Source organism: Natator depressus, chromosome 9 (assembly GCF_965152275.1).
Source record: "Natator depressus isolate rNatDep1 chromosome 9, rNatDep2.hap1, whole genome shotgun sequence".
NCBI lineage: Eukaryota > Metazoa > Chordata > Testudines > Cheloniidae > Natator > Natator depressus.
The window spans coordinates 46,717,816-46,736,180 of NC_134242.1; the positions used below are offsets into that span (position 1 = coordinate 46,717,816).

General features: G+C 44.3%; 2 protein-coding genes across 9 annotated transcripts in view; one reads left to right on the top strand and one right to left on the bottom strand.

Moving 5' to 3' along the window:
* Positions 1 to 18,365, top strand: part of LIMS2 (LIM zinc finger domain containing 2) — a 78,044-nt gene that overhangs the window by 42,387 nt on the left and 17,292 nt on the right. For 5 of the 8 annotated variants that reach the window (XM_074964031.1, XM_074964038.1, XM_074964035.1 and 2 more), the window contains 6 exons: positions 1,711 to 1,860; positions 2,486 to 2,636; positions 4,395 to 4,487; positions 5,685 to 5,733; positions 5,906 to 5,981; positions 9,070 to 13,309. In XM_074964031.1, the coding sequence (XP_074820132.1) occupies positions 1,711 to 1,860; positions 2,486 to 2,636; positions 4,395 to 4,487; positions 5,685 to 5,733; positions 5,906 to 5,981; positions 9,070 to 9,217 (667 nt within the window). In that variant the 3' untranslated portion in view covers positions 9,218 to 13,309. Of the gene's footprint in view, positions 1 to 1,710; positions 1,861 to 2,485; positions 2,637 to 4,394; positions 4,488 to 5,684; positions 5,734 to 5,905; positions 5,982 to 8,699; positions 8,936 to 9,069; positions 13,310 to 18,365 lie in introns of those variants that run through there. The other 3 variants (XM_074964032.1, XM_074964033.1, XM_074964034.1) reach the window with 3 other exon arrangements.
* Positions 14,350 to 18,365, bottom strand: part of MYO7B (myosin VIIB) — an 89,942-nt gene continuing 85,926 nt past the window's right edge. Inside the window, exons 48-49 of the mRNA XM_074964029.1 lie at positions 18,106 to 18,225; positions 14,350 to 16,234 (exon numbers count right to left, since the gene is read on the bottom strand). Coding sequence (XP_074820130.1) covers positions 16,145 to 16,234; positions 18,106 to 18,225 — 210 coding nt within the window. The 3' untranslated portion in view covers positions 14,350 to 16,144. The remainder of the gene's footprint in view (positions 16,235 to 18,105; positions 18,226 to 18,365) is intronic.

An 18,365-nucleotide genomic window follows, 5' to 3' on the forward strand; every position in this document is an offset into this window, starting at 1 on the left:
TTATTCAGCTGAATGAGAGGGGTCTTTTTCAGGACACTTGCTGCAGGGGTCCCAGTGTCCTGCCCTGTATAATTAGTCCCCATTTGACAGTGCTGAATAAAACTGATGCCTTTATCCAGGGATGAGCACAGCTGCATGCTCTCTTATAATGGGGCGCTGTCTGCTTTTGGTGGGGACTGTGGCTCCATCTGGGAAGACAGTGGTTCCAGCCCTGGAAAGAAACTATTACAGAAGAGAGGACTTAAAAAGTGAGAAAATAATAATCATACTTTCAGCTTATGCAGGTGCTTTCCATCTGAGGATCATAGATGTTTGAGGCCACACAACACCCCTGTGCTACAGGGAAGTATTCTTAGCCCCATTTTACAGATGGGACACCTGAGGTTAAGTGACTTGCACAAAGTCCCACAGGCAATCCCAGAGAGAGCCAGGAATAGAACCCAGATCTTCTGACTCCTAGTCAGTTTGTTGCATTAGCCATGACACCACCTTTCCTTTACCGTTTTTCACTGTAGTTGATGGGCTCTTTGGGAGAATACCGTTAAATCTTAACCAGGGATGTACATGTGACTGTAGTGAGGGGGAACTAAGCATGTTTTCGTCAGGTTGGACAATGGTGAGAAAACAGGCATAGATTATTCCCCCATTTGCCTGCTATGTGTTCAATTTAGCCAAACCTCCGCACCCAGCAAACAACACTAATGCTGGGAGGACAGCTGATGGGTGAACTAAACTAAAGACCACCCCATGAGAGCTTTTAAATACTGGGCACAAAACTGACTGATTCAGCACCTCATCTTTTGATTGGTCTCTGTGTAAACAGGAGCTCTGATCTTTACAGCTGTTTATCTCTTATCCCTTTTGTCACAGAGTTCACTCCCAGCAATGTCAGCTGCAGGCCCGATCAGGACTTGTGCTTCTGTTGCAGTTTGAAAAATATTAAGAGTTTGCACCACAGAGTAGAGACTCCCTTGTTTGTCTTAAACTTAATAGGGAGCTTTTGGGTAGAAGAGCTATGATTCAAAGGCTTTCTGGTTTGTCTGGTTAGTGAGGACTAATGGATCCAACCATGGTGGAGGCACTTTAGCAACGTGCCTTCAAGAGGAGCACTGAGAGTGAACTCCCTTCGACAGAGCAGTCAGAGGATTGTGTGCATAGATTTATGTAAACACAAACACATTTATAGATTTGTAGGGACATACTTGCGTACATATGTGCACACAAGCTCTCTGCTGTGCTGATAAGACACTTATTAAGTACTCTGATATGCACATCTATGAGTGTCTTATTGCTACATACAAAAGCAGATGCTTCATGCATAGTGATTCGGGCCCACATGCCGTCTCCCATTGTGTTCGTAAGCTGAGTTGCAATTACAGACAGCTAAACTGTCTACTGTTTTTACTGCAGTTGACGCCTGTAGTGAAGAGAAGAAATGCCACATAAGGAGGCTTAGGAAATACCTAACTGTATCCGAATGGGGCAGGTGGAGTTACAAGGCTACCTGGTTAGTCTCTAAGGTGCCACAAGTACTCCTTTTCTTTTTGCAAATACAGACTAACACGGCTGTTACTCTGAAAGGCTACCTCAGGGTTTGGTTAGCACTAGCACCATTAGATGATGTTTAACTCCCATCCTCTAGAACAGTGGCTGCTGTCTTTGGGAGAAAGACTCTACTGATGCTGCCCTTTCTTTCCAATTCTCACCCAGGCACCTGTGCAGGCCTTGCCATAACCGGGAGAAAGCCAAGGGGCTAGGCAAGTATATCTGTCAGAAGTGCCACCTGATAATCGATGAGCAGCCTCTGATGTTCAGGAATGACTCCTACCATCCAGATCACTTCAACTGCACCCACTGTGGGTATGTTCTCCTCTCCCAGCTTCCATCAACAAACCAGGGAAATGTACTATATGGACAAGAGTGCAGTCTCTTTCTGGACTCTGTAATCATCAGCTACGCTTTGCAGCCTTTAAGTTATCTGGCAGACAAGAAGTTTTGTATGTGAAAGATCAAAAGAGTTGGAATCAAAATGATAGAATTGTTGTTCTTCTGTTCAGCTATATAGGGTTCTCCTTCCTTCATGCATTGCTTACTGGGCACCATTGTCTACTGGGCTTGAGAACAGTTCCTGGAAATGAGCCACTCTCAAAGGTCCTGTTTACATTACAAAAATAACCTTGTTTAAACATTGTGGCCAAACGTGATTTAGCCTTGCATTTGTGGACAGAAAGACCTATTAGATAACCACCAGGGTTTGACCACAGCCATGTTTCACAAGCATAATTCAGGATGCCTGTGTTTATAGCGTAGCTGGGGGCCAAAGCATGGAAGTTGGCTTTGAAGTTCATTCTTCCACAGCTTCATCTTAGATATTCACGTCTGGAGGGAAGCTCATGTAAGTGTCAGGTTTAATCGTGAAACAGCTGTTGGCTGGGGCTTGGGTCAGTGGTGTTGCTTCAAGAACATTTGTTTGTGGTGTTTTCAGGAAGGAGCTGACTGCTGAGGCCAGGGAGCTGAAAGGGGAACTCTATTGCCTGCCCTGCCATGACAAGATGGGTATCCCAATCTGTGGAGCCTGTCGCAGGCCTATTGAAGGACGAGTGGTCAATGCTCTGGGGAAGCAATGGCATGTTGAGGTGAGATCAGTGTGAAACTGCCTGTGGAATGCATACTGCCAGAGGCCTAATGCAAGTTGGAGGCTGTTATGGTGAACATTAGAAATTCCCACCATTCCTGTTTAGGCCAAATTCAGACTGTATTCACCTGGGGTGAGCTTTACCTGGGTAAGTCACATGCACTAGAGTTGTGAATGCTGCACTTCATCTTTTGCACAGTAACAATACCATTGTGTAATTTATTCTCAGGAAAATTATTTTAAAATTTCTGCATTACATTGCAAAGATTCTGGGGTCTGCAAAATAGCATTTACCACTGAAGTTATGTACATCCTCTCTATGTCCTTACCTCTAGCTCCAAGTAACAAACTGTAACATCGCTGTGACACTTTCCGGGGTACCCAGGTTGTGAGGTACCTCACCACCACCTGCCCTTAGCATGAAGCATGCTTGAGTCTGCCTGTGGTGGATCAGCTCCCTGAAACCACCAGCCTCTGGTGGCACAAGCACTACCTTCCAGTCCTCCTTCTCACTGTACAGGTAGCCATAGGCACACACCGATTCCTGAATCCCTGTAGTATCCAGTCCCTTATCCATGGGACACTCACAGAATTAGCAGATCTGCTTTTCCCAAAGGAACAATACACACCAGCATGTAAGATTCAACTCCGAGCCAGCACTTTGCTTAATACCACAGCACTTAGAAAACATATTCTTGTTTTCACTATAAATATATTATCAAAGAAATAGAGAATATTGGAAACAAATGGTTATGTGTAAAACAAAATCATAACCTGCTTTCTAGAGACTAACCTTAATTAACAAGTTACTGTCTTGTCTAAAGAAGCTTCTCTCACCCAAAATTCTCTTCAGCATATTCAACCAAGACTCTTCTTCATGAAGCAGAAGCACTGTCCTTTTACTCCTTAGTGAAGGGTGCCAGGATGTCGTCTTTGCCTCCCAAATATAGTAGAGCAAACCTTTGATGTATATCTCTAGATAGGGTTCCTTCCCCCCATCTCCCCTAAGCACCACTGCTTTTCTCTTCCTGTTAGACTTTCTCCAAATTCTGCACAATCCTTCATTGCATTTAGTTTTGACAGGCGATAAGTGACCAGTAGTGAATGAGACAATATTCAGTTTAGATGTAAACAAAGAGATGAATAAACATCTTTTATCTGACAGAAAACTTGTTTTTCACCTTTGATGGTGTCCAGCTCTCCCACAGAGACTTTAAGGACATATTTTGTGTGTGTGTGTGTGTGTGTAACTCCTTACATAGTATCTGTACATACATTTCACAACAATAGTGATAACCAGTGTGGCACCAGCTATCATTTGAGACCTCACGAGACATTCTTTGAACCAGAATGTACATACCAAAATCAGGAGATTCCGGTAACTCCTCTGCATCCCTTTGCCAGTTGGCATTAAGAGGTTCTTGAGTCACACATCTCACCTTCCAAATCTTGCAAGCAATTTTTTTTTGTACAGTGCAGCTCAACAGATGATAATAGTGGTAGAATCTGTTGTGTAGCCAGAGTGCATGTGTGTCTTCTAACCCTGATGTGTCGTTGTTCCTTTGACTGTCATTTACATTGTGATAGCGTCCCACTATCACCATCCCACAAGGTTCTTTCAGGGTTTTCTTGTCTGTGTTTGTATAAAGATCTGAAACTCTTGTGCAAACCACTGGCTTATTTCCGGGGCCGCGTCCGGGCATGTCTTCTAGCTGTGGGGGCCCTTCCACCGACACTGAATGCCTTTTTACTTTTGCAGCATTTTGTTTGTGCCAAATGTGAGAAGCCATTTCTGGGGCATCGCCACTATGAGAAAAAAGGACTGGCTTACTGCGAGACTCACTACAATCAGGTAAGCATTGCTGTCCTACACCCATTCAGCAGGCACCTCTCTTGGCTGAGGGGCTGGGGAGAAAGAATGCCCCCTAGAGAAATTTGGGAAATAAGCACAGCATTTTCCCCATGCACCATATAACCAGAAATGCATTGTTATCTGGAGTGAGTTGTTAAGAAATATCAGTAACCTCTGGTGGTGGGGAATCTAATTGAAAAAGGAAAAGTGTTTTCTGTGGAAGATGTGTTGACATACAATTCTAGGAAAGTGGCAGTGATTAGAGAATGAAAATGTAATGGGGACAGGGATCTTCCCTGTTGAAAGAAAAAATTGCTGTCCCTGGATTTCCCTTAAAACTTCTGAGACACAAGGTGCATGAGGTGATATCTTCTATTGGACCAACTTCTGTTGGTGAGACAAGCTTTCGAGCGCTACAGAGCTTTCATCGACAGCAGTTGGTCCAATACAAGGTATTATCTCACAAACCTTGTCTCTTGTATCCTGGGAGCAACACAGCTATAACAACACAGCAAACAAATTAAAATTTCTGTAATTATACCAAATAAAATTAGTGTTAACCAGTCAGATGGCTGCTTGGCTAACCTTTTGTTAAGAATCGAAAACATTCTATAACCCATGTGAAGCCAGCCTATTTGTAATTGTTTAAAATAAATGCCATGGCATCTAGTTGGCTAAAGCACAGAAAAGATCTGTCCTGTAAGCTGACACAAAGGTAACATTATCATAAAGATACAATGAGCAGCCATGACTCTACACCAATTTCCATCAGACAAAATACTGCATTTCCCTTGTAGAGTTGTTAAAGGCTAAATATCAATTGCTTTTAAAATAGCACTCTTTGCTCGATGTTTATGGCCTATGATCAGGAGATATTTATCTTTGATCAGTGTTGTGATCTATTGACATTGTCTCCCAAATTCCCAGGCATACAGGCTCAGAGATCATGTTATAATGGTACCAAGAATATGAGGCATCAACAAAAAAACTTCTAAGATTTGAGGGTACAAGTTCTGAATGACCATAGACCAATGGGCAAGTGTATGAGAAGCTAGTCAGGAGATGTAAATGAATGTTAGGGTGCTGCTGCATCCATCAGGAGTTTGATGTTTGCACCAGCTGTCTAATTTGGGGAGCATGGGCAGACTCCTTCATAGTCAGTAAAATAAGTTCCCATTTTATTCCTTCTGCATGCAGCTCTTCGGAGATGTCTGCTACAACTGCAGCCACGTGATCGAGGGGGACGGTAAGATTTGTTCTCTCCTTATTTTGGGTCACTCTCCCATTCTGTTTCTCAGTGCAGCTGTTGCAGTCCTGCAGTTGCAAGGCTTCAATGTTTCTTTTTACATCTTGGCTCACTGAATTGGGATAGGACTCTGAGACTAGATAATCTGGTTGTTTTCTCTTATTTTGCACAGTGGTATCAGCTCTCAACAAGGCTTGGTGTGTGAATTGCTTCTCCTGCTCCACCTGCAACATCAAGCTCACACTGAAGTAAGTAAACACTTGCAGACCTAGGATAACTCTTTCATCAGCCTGGGGGAATGGTGCTGGCACCCTGCAGCTGTAGAGTAGCATCCTCTCCTGCAGTACGTACAGCTTTCCCCTAGAAAGGTAGCCTATTGAAAGGTAACTGAGCCCATTTCCAAAGAGTTGTGTGCTAAATGCCCCAAATAGTAAGTGGCACAGGGACAATGAATACAAACTAACTTTAAATGCCACTTTCCTAGTTTCAGGGCCTCTGATATCACCCCAGCTCTGCTGTGATGGCCCAACATGCCTCTGTTATCAAGGAACTGACCCTTAGGGCTCAAGGAAATGGTGTTTTCATTATAGAAGGTGGATTTTGGAAAGTGTTTTTAAATTCTTTATTCTTTTATACTGATTAAAAACGCTTAGCAAAGTCTCACTCCATAATAAAATGACACTGCCCTGAGCCCCCAGGTCCATGCTCCAACTGGGCTGTTTGGTAACTGACATGCAGCATGGGACATCCCAGGGCTGTCGCACCAGCCAGCATGATTCCAGAGGTACCCACTCAGCATAGTGTTTAATGTTTGAGGCATTAAAAGCATACTACATATAGGGCATGCTTTAAGATAATATTATAGGTCACTTGTAAGAACTGGGACTTAGGAAACACAGTGGCAAAGTTAGTTCAAGCATCTAGAAAATTAGTTTGTCTGTGCTTATCTCAGAGACAGCCTTCCCTTCTCTTCCCTTCCCTGGATTAATGGAGAGTGGGCACATTCCTGGGAGGGCCACCTTGCAGTGAACTCCCCTTGCTGCTGCTTAAAGGAGCAACATTAACCACAGTAAACTTGGTGGAAGCTCAATGGCAGGAAGTCTGGGAATATGAGGCTATTGGGGGATAAGGAATGGCAAGTCTCAGACTGAGTTGGCTCTAGACTAACTGACTCGAGTGTCTGGGACACTGACTCTGCTAGTGAAATTCCACTTCTTGATTTTTGCCAACCAAATGAATGCAGTTGCCTGATTCTGCTGCAGTCACCATTTGTGATAGCTAGATCGCTGTCTGATTGTGACCCACTGAAGTTCATGGCTGCTTGAGTCCTTATCTGCCTTGTGAGAGACACTCGTGCAACTGAGTGGGGTAGTAAAGGAGCCAAATAACACAGCAGGGCACAGATTATCCAACAAGTTCTTGGAATGTATTGGAGAAAGAGAAAGCTACTAGGGGGGAGGCTGTTCTAGATTTGATTTTGACAAATAGGGAAGAACTGGTTGAGAATTTGAAAGATAATAAGGTGATAAATAACAGTCAGCATGGATTTGTCAGGAATAAACCTGATAGCTTTCTTTGACAGGGTAACACGCCTTATGAATAGGGGGGAAGCAGTAGATGTGGTATATCTTGACTTTAGTAAGGCTTTTGATACTGTCTCGCATGACCTTCTCATAAACAAACTAGGGAAATGCAACCTAGATGGAGCTACTATAAGGTGGGTGCATAACTGGTTGGAAAATCGTTCCCAGAGAGTGGTTATCAGTGGTTCACAGTCATGCTGGAAGGGCATAATGAGTGGGGTCCCACAGTGATTGGTTCAGGGTCCAGTTCTGTTCAATATCTTCATCAATGATTTAGATAATGGCATAGAGAGTACGCTCATAAAGTTTGCGGACGATAGCAAGCTGGGAGGGGTTGCAAGTGCTTTGGAGGATAGGATTAAAATTCAAAATGATCTGGACAAACTGGAGAAATGGTCTGAAGTAAATACGATGAAATTCAATAAGGACGAATGCAAAGTACTCCACTTAGGAAGGAACAATCACTTGCACACATACAAAATGGGAAATGACTGCCTAGGAAGGAGTACTGCGGAAAGGGATCTGGGGGTCATAGCGGATCACAAGCTAAATATGAGTCAACAGTATAACACTGTTGCAAAAAAAAGCAAACATCCTTCTGGGATGTATTAGCAGGAGTATTGGAAGCAAGACACAAGAAGTAATTCTTCCGCTTTACTCCGCGCTGATTAGGTCTCAACTGGAGTATTGTGCCCAGTTCTAAGTGCCACATTTCAGGAAAGATGTGGACAAATTGGAGAAAGTCCAGAGAAGAGCAACAAAAATGATTAAAGGTCCAGAAAACCTGACCTATGAGGGAAGATTGAAAAAATTGGGTTTGTTTAGTCTGAAGAAGAGAAGACTGAGGGGGGACATGATGACAGTTTTCAAGTACATAAAAGGTTGTTACAAGGAGGAGGGAGAAAAATGGTTCTTAACTTCTGAGGATAGGATAAGAAGCAATGGGCTTAAATTGCAGCAAGGGTGGTTTAGGTTGGACATTAGGAAAAAATTCCTAACTGTCAGAGTGGTTAAGCACTGGAATAAATTGCCTAGGGAGGTTGTGGAATCTCCATCATTGGGGATTTTTAAGAGCAGGTTGGACAAATACCTGTCAGGGATGGTCTAGATAATACTTAGTCCTGCCTTGAGTGCAGGGGACTGGACTATATGACCTCTCGAGATCCCTTCTAGTTCTATGATTCTATGATTTCTATGAAATAGCAAGCATAGGAAAGCCATTGAGCTGCAACAGAAGAAAAGCACTGTGGATCGATGTACAGGGAAAATGAATGTGCTTCCACCCTGGTACTAGCTAGCAAGGGGCATTCATAGCAGGCTGAGGTGCACTTGGCAGCACAGAGGGGAGGAGTGTGAAGAATCAAAATGTTTTCCTGTTGCCAGTGCAAAGCTGCTGCCCCCAAGTTTTGGAAAGCAGCCACGCAGAAGTGTTGCTAAGAGCCAATCACAAAGTGTTCCATGGCTGGACATTTCATTATTGGTAAGCATGTGGACCTGATCTCCAGTCATCAGTCCATATGTATCTGTGTTCACACAGCTGGGCACCTAACTTGGCATGAACACTACCACACGTGTGCATTAAATTCTGATATGCGAACATACTGGCAAGATTGGAATCTGTGTGTTGAAATGAGGGGTTTTATACGTTCAGTAGAAAGCAAGCCCACACACACACACTCTTGATTACTGAACATTAAGCCATGAATGTAGTTTTGCAAGTGCTGTTTTTAATAGCTCAGTGTTTCTTTGAAAGGAACAAGTTTGTGGAGTTTGACATGAAGCCTGTGTGCAAGAAATGCTATGAGAAATTCCCTCTGGAGCTGAAGAAACGTCTGAAAAAGCTGTCTGAGCTGGCCTCCAAGAAATCGCATCCCAAAGCTGTGGATTTAAACTCTGCTTAAACGGGTCTGTCATTCTGCTGACTGCACTCTTATCCTCACAGACTGCAACTTGCAGCAGCTACTGATCACAAAGGGAGCTGTTAAGAATGTCTGAAACAAACCACAGACAAATAGTACCTCCTCCAGCTTTTGTCACTGCAGCTTTCACCCTGAATGTCGCTTTACTCAGGCAGTTGCAAATTAACACTGACTGCATGGGGAGTTTGGCCTCTGCTGAGGGGGTAGGGTAGAGCAATAGGTATGGTAGTTAACTGGCATTATTCTGCCATTGATCAGATGTACACCATTGTTTTTCTGTCCTTCATCGTTTCTACATGGAGCTGAAGTTCTCTCTTCTGTAGCCTGAGGAATTTGGAAAGAACAGTGGTTTAAATATCAGATGGTGAAATGTGCAGATTGTTCAACACCAGTTATAAGTATCAAGGATTCCTTAAATGCCTTGTACACAGAGCTTTTCACCTATAGGACATTGTTCTGAATGTGGCCCAAAATTACCACCATCTGATAAGTGTTTGGTATGTCCAAAATGAGCTGGTCTGTGTCTAGATTCCCGGTGAACAAATATCCACATCACAAAACTGCCGCAGCAATCGCCCTTCTTGACACCCTTGTTGACATTTTCTCTAGGCAAGGGAAGGAGTGAATGGGCACAGAATCTATGCTACCTACTCACCTCACTCTATGCCAGAGTGGGAGTATAGTGTCTGGGCAGTGCACAGAAGTTTCACTACTGTTGTCCTGGTTGATGCATAGAGGATTTCAATCTCTGAGTTGAGTTGAGTCAGTTTGATACTTCTCAAAAGTATTCAATTCCCTTACAATTGAAGGGGGATATGTAGTGCGAGGGTGAAGGCAGGGGATGCCAGGAACTAATATTCAATGTTTACTTGCCAGTTCTCCATTAGATCACTGACTCCCAGGGCTTGAAATTGCCCAGTGTGACATTATACCCTACCCACTGACACACCTGCCATTACCCTCTACAGTACCTGCAATATGCCTGGAGGTGTGGTTACTCTTTTGCATAACAAAACCCAGTTGGCAGATCTGGTAACTGTTAAAAAATTCAGTCTGAGCCAAGCCTTTTCCCTTTGTTTGAATGGAAAGACTACCTTCTCAGCTCAGTTTCCATGACACTCAGTGTATGTCTACACTGCAATTAAAAACCCATGGCTGGCCTGTACCAGCTGACTTGGGTTAATGGGGCCTGGGCTTTGGGGCTGTTTAATTACAGTGTAGACTTCTGGGGTTCGGCTGGAGCCTGGGCTCTAGGACCGTTCAAGTGAACCAAAAGAGCCTTCAGACTCATATCTATAAATCTTGTAGTAAGACACTAGCTGTGTCCACGGTACCATTTTGCACCTTTGCTATTACTGATGCAACTTCTTTGGTGGTAGCACCAGTGGATGCTGTTATGTAGACAGGGCACTAAACAGCTTCTAGTGTTTTAACCTCCTTGGGCATGTCTTCACTGCAGAATTAACTTGGGTGATTGATGCCCGGCTTAGCCTAGCTCAGGTGTAAGAGGCCACACTGCAGAGCCCTACCCAAGTTACTATGTACTCAGTGGTGCTGCAGTCACCTGTCTGAGATGTTAGGATTTCCGGAGGCACATGATACCCCATGGTTCTTAGCACTGCAGTAAGCTGAACCACTCTCTGATTCTTTCCCAGTGTATAATGGGAGAACTTGTCTGTCCTGGGTGCAGGAGGGGAATTGTGGGAAAGCATTGGAGGACTGTCAACACTTGAGTCATTTAGCCTGTCCCCTTGCTGCAGAGTGGGTAGGTTACCAGCTCAATAAGCTTTAGGCTATACCCACAGCTGGGCCAATGAGCCCGGGTGTAAAGCAACACCACACAGATCCCCTGTTGTCTAATGCTGCTTAGAGCAAACTCTCACAACCTAGTGGCTAAAATGCTGGTGGCTGCTCTACACTAGAGCACTTGCTGTTGCTACCACGAGTGAAGCTGTACCAGAGATAGCAATGGTGAGAAATGTTAGGGGAAAAGGCTAGTGCAGAAAGGACTCCCTGCGCAAGACTCCTGGTTAGTTAGCTGCTTTCCTAATACCAACTGCCTTTGGCTGCTTTACCTTCTGCTGTAGTAAGCTATCATAACTATTTTAACACCTTCTGTGCACCCCTTCTGCTTTTGCACTTACGAAGGGATGGACTCTCTGATCTAATGAGAGAGCTTGTCTGTCTTCCACCGTGACTATCAATCTGCACAATAACCTAGACAGTATTATTTTTGTCACAGTTTAATAGCACTTGAGGACAGCTCTTGTTCTTCTGTAGCCCTTGGCCTGTCCTTCAGGGAGGGGCACAAGGAACTGCACAACTGAAGGCAGTCTTAAGTGGCCACTGCTGGGACCAGTCCACTATGTCGCTTATTCTCTCTAGAGTTTGGCTGAAGAACTAAAGCACAGGCACCTCAGACCCATGAGCAGTCACAATTCATTATGCTGATTCTTCCTAGCCTGGAGCATGCAGCTCCTTTCCCCATGCCCTTGGTCACAGGAAGGAGCCCAGTGCTGAATCTGGGCAGCTGGGTATTTTCAGCTGATTCACCAGTCCTAGTTCAAAAGAATTTCCTGGGAAGATGGCATTATATGTTCTTGTGAATATGCAAAAATTGAGTCCTTCATGGACAGTAGTTGTCTTCCAGACCAGCTCAAATCTTGTCAGCTGTGTTTCCTGCAGAGGCCACTCTTGAGTTTAGCAATGGAAAATGCAAATACATGGTTAAACATGTGCATGTAAAGACGAATGTGAATATCTTTGTACTATGAGAAGAGATACAGTGAGGACTCTTATTTCCTAATATTTGAAATTCAGTAGATTAGGCCAGGGCTTGCTCGTACTTTTACTTAAAGGAAAAGACACCCATCGACCCTGAGCTTTATAATATATGGATAATCAAATGTCTTAAAGTGTCTCTTTCTAACTGTTAATCTGACAAATCTTTCACTAGAGTTCTGCTTTGTAGAGCACATGGTTGTCTACAGAGTTATGATATCAGATTTGAGAGACTAAGCAATCAAGAGAGTTATGGGAAATAACTACACAACAGCTTGGAAACATTCATCTTCCCCCAGATTCCACCTTTGGAAAAGTAAATGGCATAGGATGTAAAGTAGATGTGATAGGATCTGTGGACTTCTTTACGGTAGAGTCTTTTGGTATGATGGATTTGCTAATACCTGTGTGTTCTTCATAATGCTGGAGTCAGGAGAGACTCTCCTTCATAGAAAGCAATGTTAAGACTAAGATATGTGCGTTTTCCTTTGCTCTAAATTCAGAAAGTCAAATTCATTCTTGCTGTCACTCCATTATCCTCTGTGCATATCAGTTATATCAGTGATGAATTTGGTTCCAAAGACTAACCTTGTATTACTTACCAAAAGCTGCTGTCCATTGTATACTTTCACAGTTTTAAACCTATATTTATATACATATTTAAAATAAATCACTAATGCTCACTGACTACACTTGAAGACGGAAATGCTTTTAGCAACTGCGATATGTGCAGCTTACTCCTATTCAAGGGGAATATTAATCACTTCCCTAATATCCTTCCTTATTACAAAACAAACTGCTATATGTTTTCTCTAGGGTTTGGGTCCTGGTGCTTACCCTCACAGTGATCCACACAGCATTAGCAAAAATTGTTTAACCTTCCATGCTCGGAGTTTCCAATGCCAAATGTTTTGTATTGGATGATGCGGACTGCTGGGACTGAAGAGGTTAAGTGTCCATTTGAAACGTATATCAGAGGAGGCACTGGTTCGCAGATAAATCTGTGACTAAAGCAGTTCTAAGAGGTGTTCAGTTCTTAGTTTGTAAAGCACTCTTAGTGCTAAGGATTCTATAGAATGAATGAAGAAATGTATTAATACTAAAGGGACAAGCCCACTCCCTATTACATGGCATGTATTCTGCAGACTGCGGATTTCTCGTTTTGTACTTTTGTACTTCTGAGTTTGTGATATCTAACCAAAATCTGTGACTGCTGGACTAAAATATTATAATCTGCACCTGTTATGTATGTTCTTGTAATAAAGTTAACCGCAATACATTTTAAATCGTCACACTAAAGATTAAAATATAACAACTGTTGTATATGCGTACTGTACAGTAAAACCTGAGTCCTTTGGATCTACAACTCTGATGTGACCCAGGGTGAATCACTCAGTAACTCCAAGGATCGGACACATTCCTATTTCAGAATTGTGATGATATTATAAACCCCACATTGGCAAGGACAGTTAGCCTGTTCTGTGGCACCTGAAGGGGAGACAGGTAATTAAGGATTAGACCAGGCGGGGGAGAACCAGGCTGGGTGGTTCCTATAAAGAACGGAGTGCAGAGCAATAGGGGGAGGAGATCCAGAAGGGAGGAGTTTGGAACTTCCTCTCTGGGAAAGGAACTACAGAGGGACCTGCAGGAGGTATCTAGCCTCGGATTGACCCTGAAGGGAGAGGGCAGTTGGAGAGAAGAAGACTCCTACAGCAGGTCTGGGAGCAGAGAGAGACTCCAGGGAAAAAGCCCTGAGAGTTAACCACTCAGGAGAAGCTGGGCCTCCAGGGAGAAAGCCCTGGGAGGCCTTGCTCAGTAATTGAGTGAAGAACTCTGCAGAGCCTGGGAGATGAGCGAAGAATCTGCAGAAGACTGAGCTCAGGATTTTCATTCCTGTGTGTTTTGAGTTGGGACGTTGTTACCAAGAAGGGATGGGACTCTTGGTGTGACCTGGCCGGAGGACTAAGTCACCACACAGAGCACCAAAGTCTGGAGGAGGAAGGTGAGGTGGAGGGGCTGCAGTGCTGGGTCTTGCCATGAGGAGGTGCTTCAGGAGGGTGAGTCTATGACAAGAATGTTTTGCTGAAACATTTTCCATCAGTGCTGGTTAAAGGGTGATGTATTCATCAATGCTCTAGTGTGTGGAGGCACTGCTGTTGTGTCTGACACATGCCATGTAGCTAGGTTGGACTCCAGATGTCAGTGGTGAATGGTACGCTGTAGTAATGCAGAGGTAGTATGAGTTATTGGAGAGGTTTTCAGATTATACTGAGGTTGGGAGAGCACTCACCAGACTTGTGGAAGAAAGAAACCACATCATCATCACTGATCTGCAACAGTTTATTTAAAAACGGGAAAACAGAATAGTTTGGCTGCAAAGATTTCAGTACGGAGTCAATGTATAAAACATTTCTCAGATACTATATCTAATTAAATTGAATTCAAAAGTATGATGCCAGCATTAACACCTTGACATTGGTAGTCTCAAAGCATCCATTGCTGGCAATGGACATTGCATTGGGAATATCTGACTGGTCACAAAAAGATCAACTATTCTGAAAAGTGTGGCACTCATTTAGATGCATAGAGATATTGAGACCCTATTCTCCCTGCAGTGCATGTACAATCCTTCCATTAATGGCTGTGTTGCACGCACACGTCCAGGGGACAACGAAGCCCATTGTCCATACATTGGCAAACTAGAACGAGAGATTCAACAGCACGGCTTTTCCAGCACTGTTAAACCATGCCTCAAGGAACTTGGTGTAAATGCACTAAAAGCACCACATGCTACTGTGGTCATGGGAGGGCTCTTCCGATTTGGGAAGGACAAGTATTTGCTCTGCTAGTACTAGAAAGTAGTGTAGGGGCAAGGTTACCTCCCAGGCTTTTTGAACTCTGAGCAGTTCTTACTGTGAGAGAGTTCTCTCTTGCTGACAGGAGTTCTGGCTATGGAGGAGCACGTGATGAACAAACTCTGAAACAGGCTTTGCCATTCAAGCTGTCTGCCAAACAGGAAGTTGGAGAAAGATCAAGAGAAATGAAAACCAATAAAATGAACCAACTGGCATTCTGTCTCCTGAAAGAATGTCTACATAACTCCATGCTAGGAGCACGTCTATAGAGCAGGAAAATGACACTTTCAAAAGAGGTCTGTGTGTTATAGAATCAATCCTGTGTAACCCTGACTCACATTGAGTAGTATTTATAGATGGAGCTATGTCAGTATAAGGGTGCAGAATCAGTCCTTAATAACAGCCCGAATCAGTGTGTGTTCATGCATAGCGGGGAGCACTCTGCTGTTTCCTTATGAGAAAGGAAAGCTGGGGGACACTCAGGTGCAGCTACCAAAGGGGACACAAAAGGAAGTGCACTAGCTCACAACTTCTCTAAGGCAACAAGACAGCAGACAACAACCATGTTATAGCAGAAACGGTTCTTCCCTTCTGCAAAGCCCAGTATACCTTACCAGCCTGAAATGTCCAGGACGATGCAGTTTCTCCCATAATTGCAGAATAGGGTTGCTATTACTGGGACTGGCAGCAAGTATTCTAATGCTAGAAGACTGAAGAAAAGCAGCACCTCCCTTTTTGAAGAATTTCTCTCTGTGTTCCTACCACTGAACGCTTTGCTGAAATGTTTTGGCTTTTCCTCCACTCTTGGAACCTCTCCGTTGTGTTGAAAAAGTAACATTATCTCTCTCTTTGCCAGAGACTCAGGTAGCTTATGCAGTTGGTGGGAGTATACTGAATGATGTGCCCTTACGTTGCCAGAAGGAAGGAATTGGACGGGCAGGTCCCTGTCAGAACGGAGGACACCATAGTAGATCCGAAGAGGTTTTCAGACTGCTTTTTCATGTATTAATTGAGGGCCGTGCCCAGGTTGAAATCCAGGAAAACACTGTGACCTTTATAAACCATATTGAATTTGTCCATTGGGTCTAGGCGAGGAGAGCTTAAAATGTGTCCTCATTCGTGCTTCCCCTGTAGCAGTACTTCACCAGCGTGGCTTACTGAAGAATGGGTGTGATCAGAGGATTAATTGGCAGGACCAGTGTTAAAATGGGTTTTGTTCTGGGATATGAAATGGAGGCTGTTTGGCACAGGTATGAATTGCAGGCTTCTACCCTCATGCAGGGAGGCGGGGATTCCTCTGCTTGTTCACAGCGTTCATTAGCAGCTGTACATAGGATGTCAACAGGTCATCCATTTTGTAACCCTGCAGGAGAGAGAAACTTTAACCTAGTCTCTTGAAAAGGCCTCTAGAGGGTGCCAGCTGGCATCGAGAGTTATTCCCCAAGCTGTGTGCCCTCTGTACCTGCTCTCCCAGTTCCTAACATTGTTCAGATCATTCTTTTCCATGGCTCCTGTTGGTGTATCCTCAGGTATCCCAGCAGCGCTATTGAAAGCAGTGCTGCCTACACTGCAGGAAGCCATTTGGTCCCTGGTCTAGTGATCAAACAGGGTCGGTCTGTAGTGGTTCAGCAAACGAATGTTTTACACTGTGGGCTGCCATCTTGTGTTTCAGAATCTCAGCTTTCATATACAAGTCACTAGTCCTTATGTTTGCAAAGGTAACCTTAACAATACGAGCCCTTATAAACCAAGGCAGACGTGCCTTCCTGAGTCTTGCAGACAGCCTGAAACAAGACGTCTGGGAGAAATGGGACTCCCCCACTCATTTAAGTCAAGGGTTCTCAAACTGGGGGTCGGGACCCCACAGGGGGTCACGAGGTTATTACTGGGGGGGTCGCAAGCTGTCAACCTCCACCCCAAACCCTGCTTTGCCTCCAGCATTTATAATGGTGTTAAATATGTTAAAAAGTGTGTTTAATTTATAAGGGTGGGGGGTCGCACTCAGAGGCTTGCTATGTGAAAGGGGTCACCAGTACAAGAGTTTGAGAGCCACTGATTTTAAGGGCTCATTGACTCTGAAATCTAATGACAAGGTCTCAGCACTGCTAACCATTTTGCTGCTGATCAAAGCATGCCAGAAAAGGAAGATCGTATTTAGAATCCCACGAAATTCTTTTTATTTATAATTCTTTTTATAAATCACTTTTCAGGATTTTTGTTACGACATTTTCACCAGGAGGCCCTGGGGAGGGGTCACAACACCCCTCACTCAAATTTGTCCCAGCTGCCCTCCCCGGTCCCAGTGGAGGCTTGACTAGGTCAAACCTGAGCAGCACTGCAAATCTGTGCATCAGGTCACAATGCCTGGAGTGGGGAGCTTGGCCCAGCCCCCGGGACAGGAGCCGCCATTGCAGGAGGAGGGTTTTTTTTTATACGTTGATTTTCATTTTATTTTGTATTTGTGAAAAGCAAGGGGCTGTAATTGTATTACAGAGAGCTAGGTGAGTGGAGCCTCAGGGAGGGGAAGCTTGGTTTGCCGGCAGAACGGGGACAAGTACTACTTTTTTCCCTGCACTTTGGTTTCAACCCATGACTCGCTCTTCCACTGCAGCTGGTGCCATAGAGCAGCAATCTGCTTCTGACCTGCGAGAGAGTTGGTCAGTAAATCGGGAAGAACAATTACTGTGGGAACAGAGCTCTTGTCACCTCCATCAATCCTAAAGCCAGTCATGGCAGGAAGCAGTCTGCTTGTGATAGAGTGCTAGGTATAAAGGCCTGAGTCAGCGCTCTTCACAGCAGCCCCAATCAGGCAAAGTAGATTGGAGCTGACTATGCAAGGCTGTGGCTAATTTGTGGGCAGGGCAGGGAAGAAAGGCCAATTAAGCCATTAGCCAAGAGCCCACAAATAGGCACAGGAAGGAAGAACACAGGGGGGAAGCAGGCAGTGAGAGAGCGAGAGCTAGCTCTCCTCTGCTTGGGAAAGGTCTTGGGTATCCTGTGAAGATGGTGGGATGCAACTGTAAATGAACTGCCCAGGGTGTTGAACCAGCAAAAGGTCTCTGTAATTTGTGGACTAAGAGACAGAACAAAGTTGGCCCTGTTATAGTGTATTCTTTATCTGGCTGTTTTCATGTACATCAGCATCCTTACACCAGGTATCTGTGATGCTTATAGACATAAGAAGAAAGGGAAAGCTGAGGAGGGGAACATGGAAGGGACAGTGAGGCTCCTCACCAGAGATGTCTCGCACAGAATCCGGCTTCCCCGCACCAGGTTCCCAATTGTCATGTGGAAGTATGTGCTCCCACTGCTCCAGTTGGAGATTTTATTAAAGGGGTAAACTGTTAAGATGTCCTGCAGGTAGAAAGAGACATAAATAACCAAACTGAAACAGTTTGGAAGGGAAACAGATTGTGCCGGGTTAGAAAAAGCGCTCCAGTAGGGCAAGTGTATCCTTTCATCTCCTAGTGCCTTCTGTTAGGGACTGTCACACA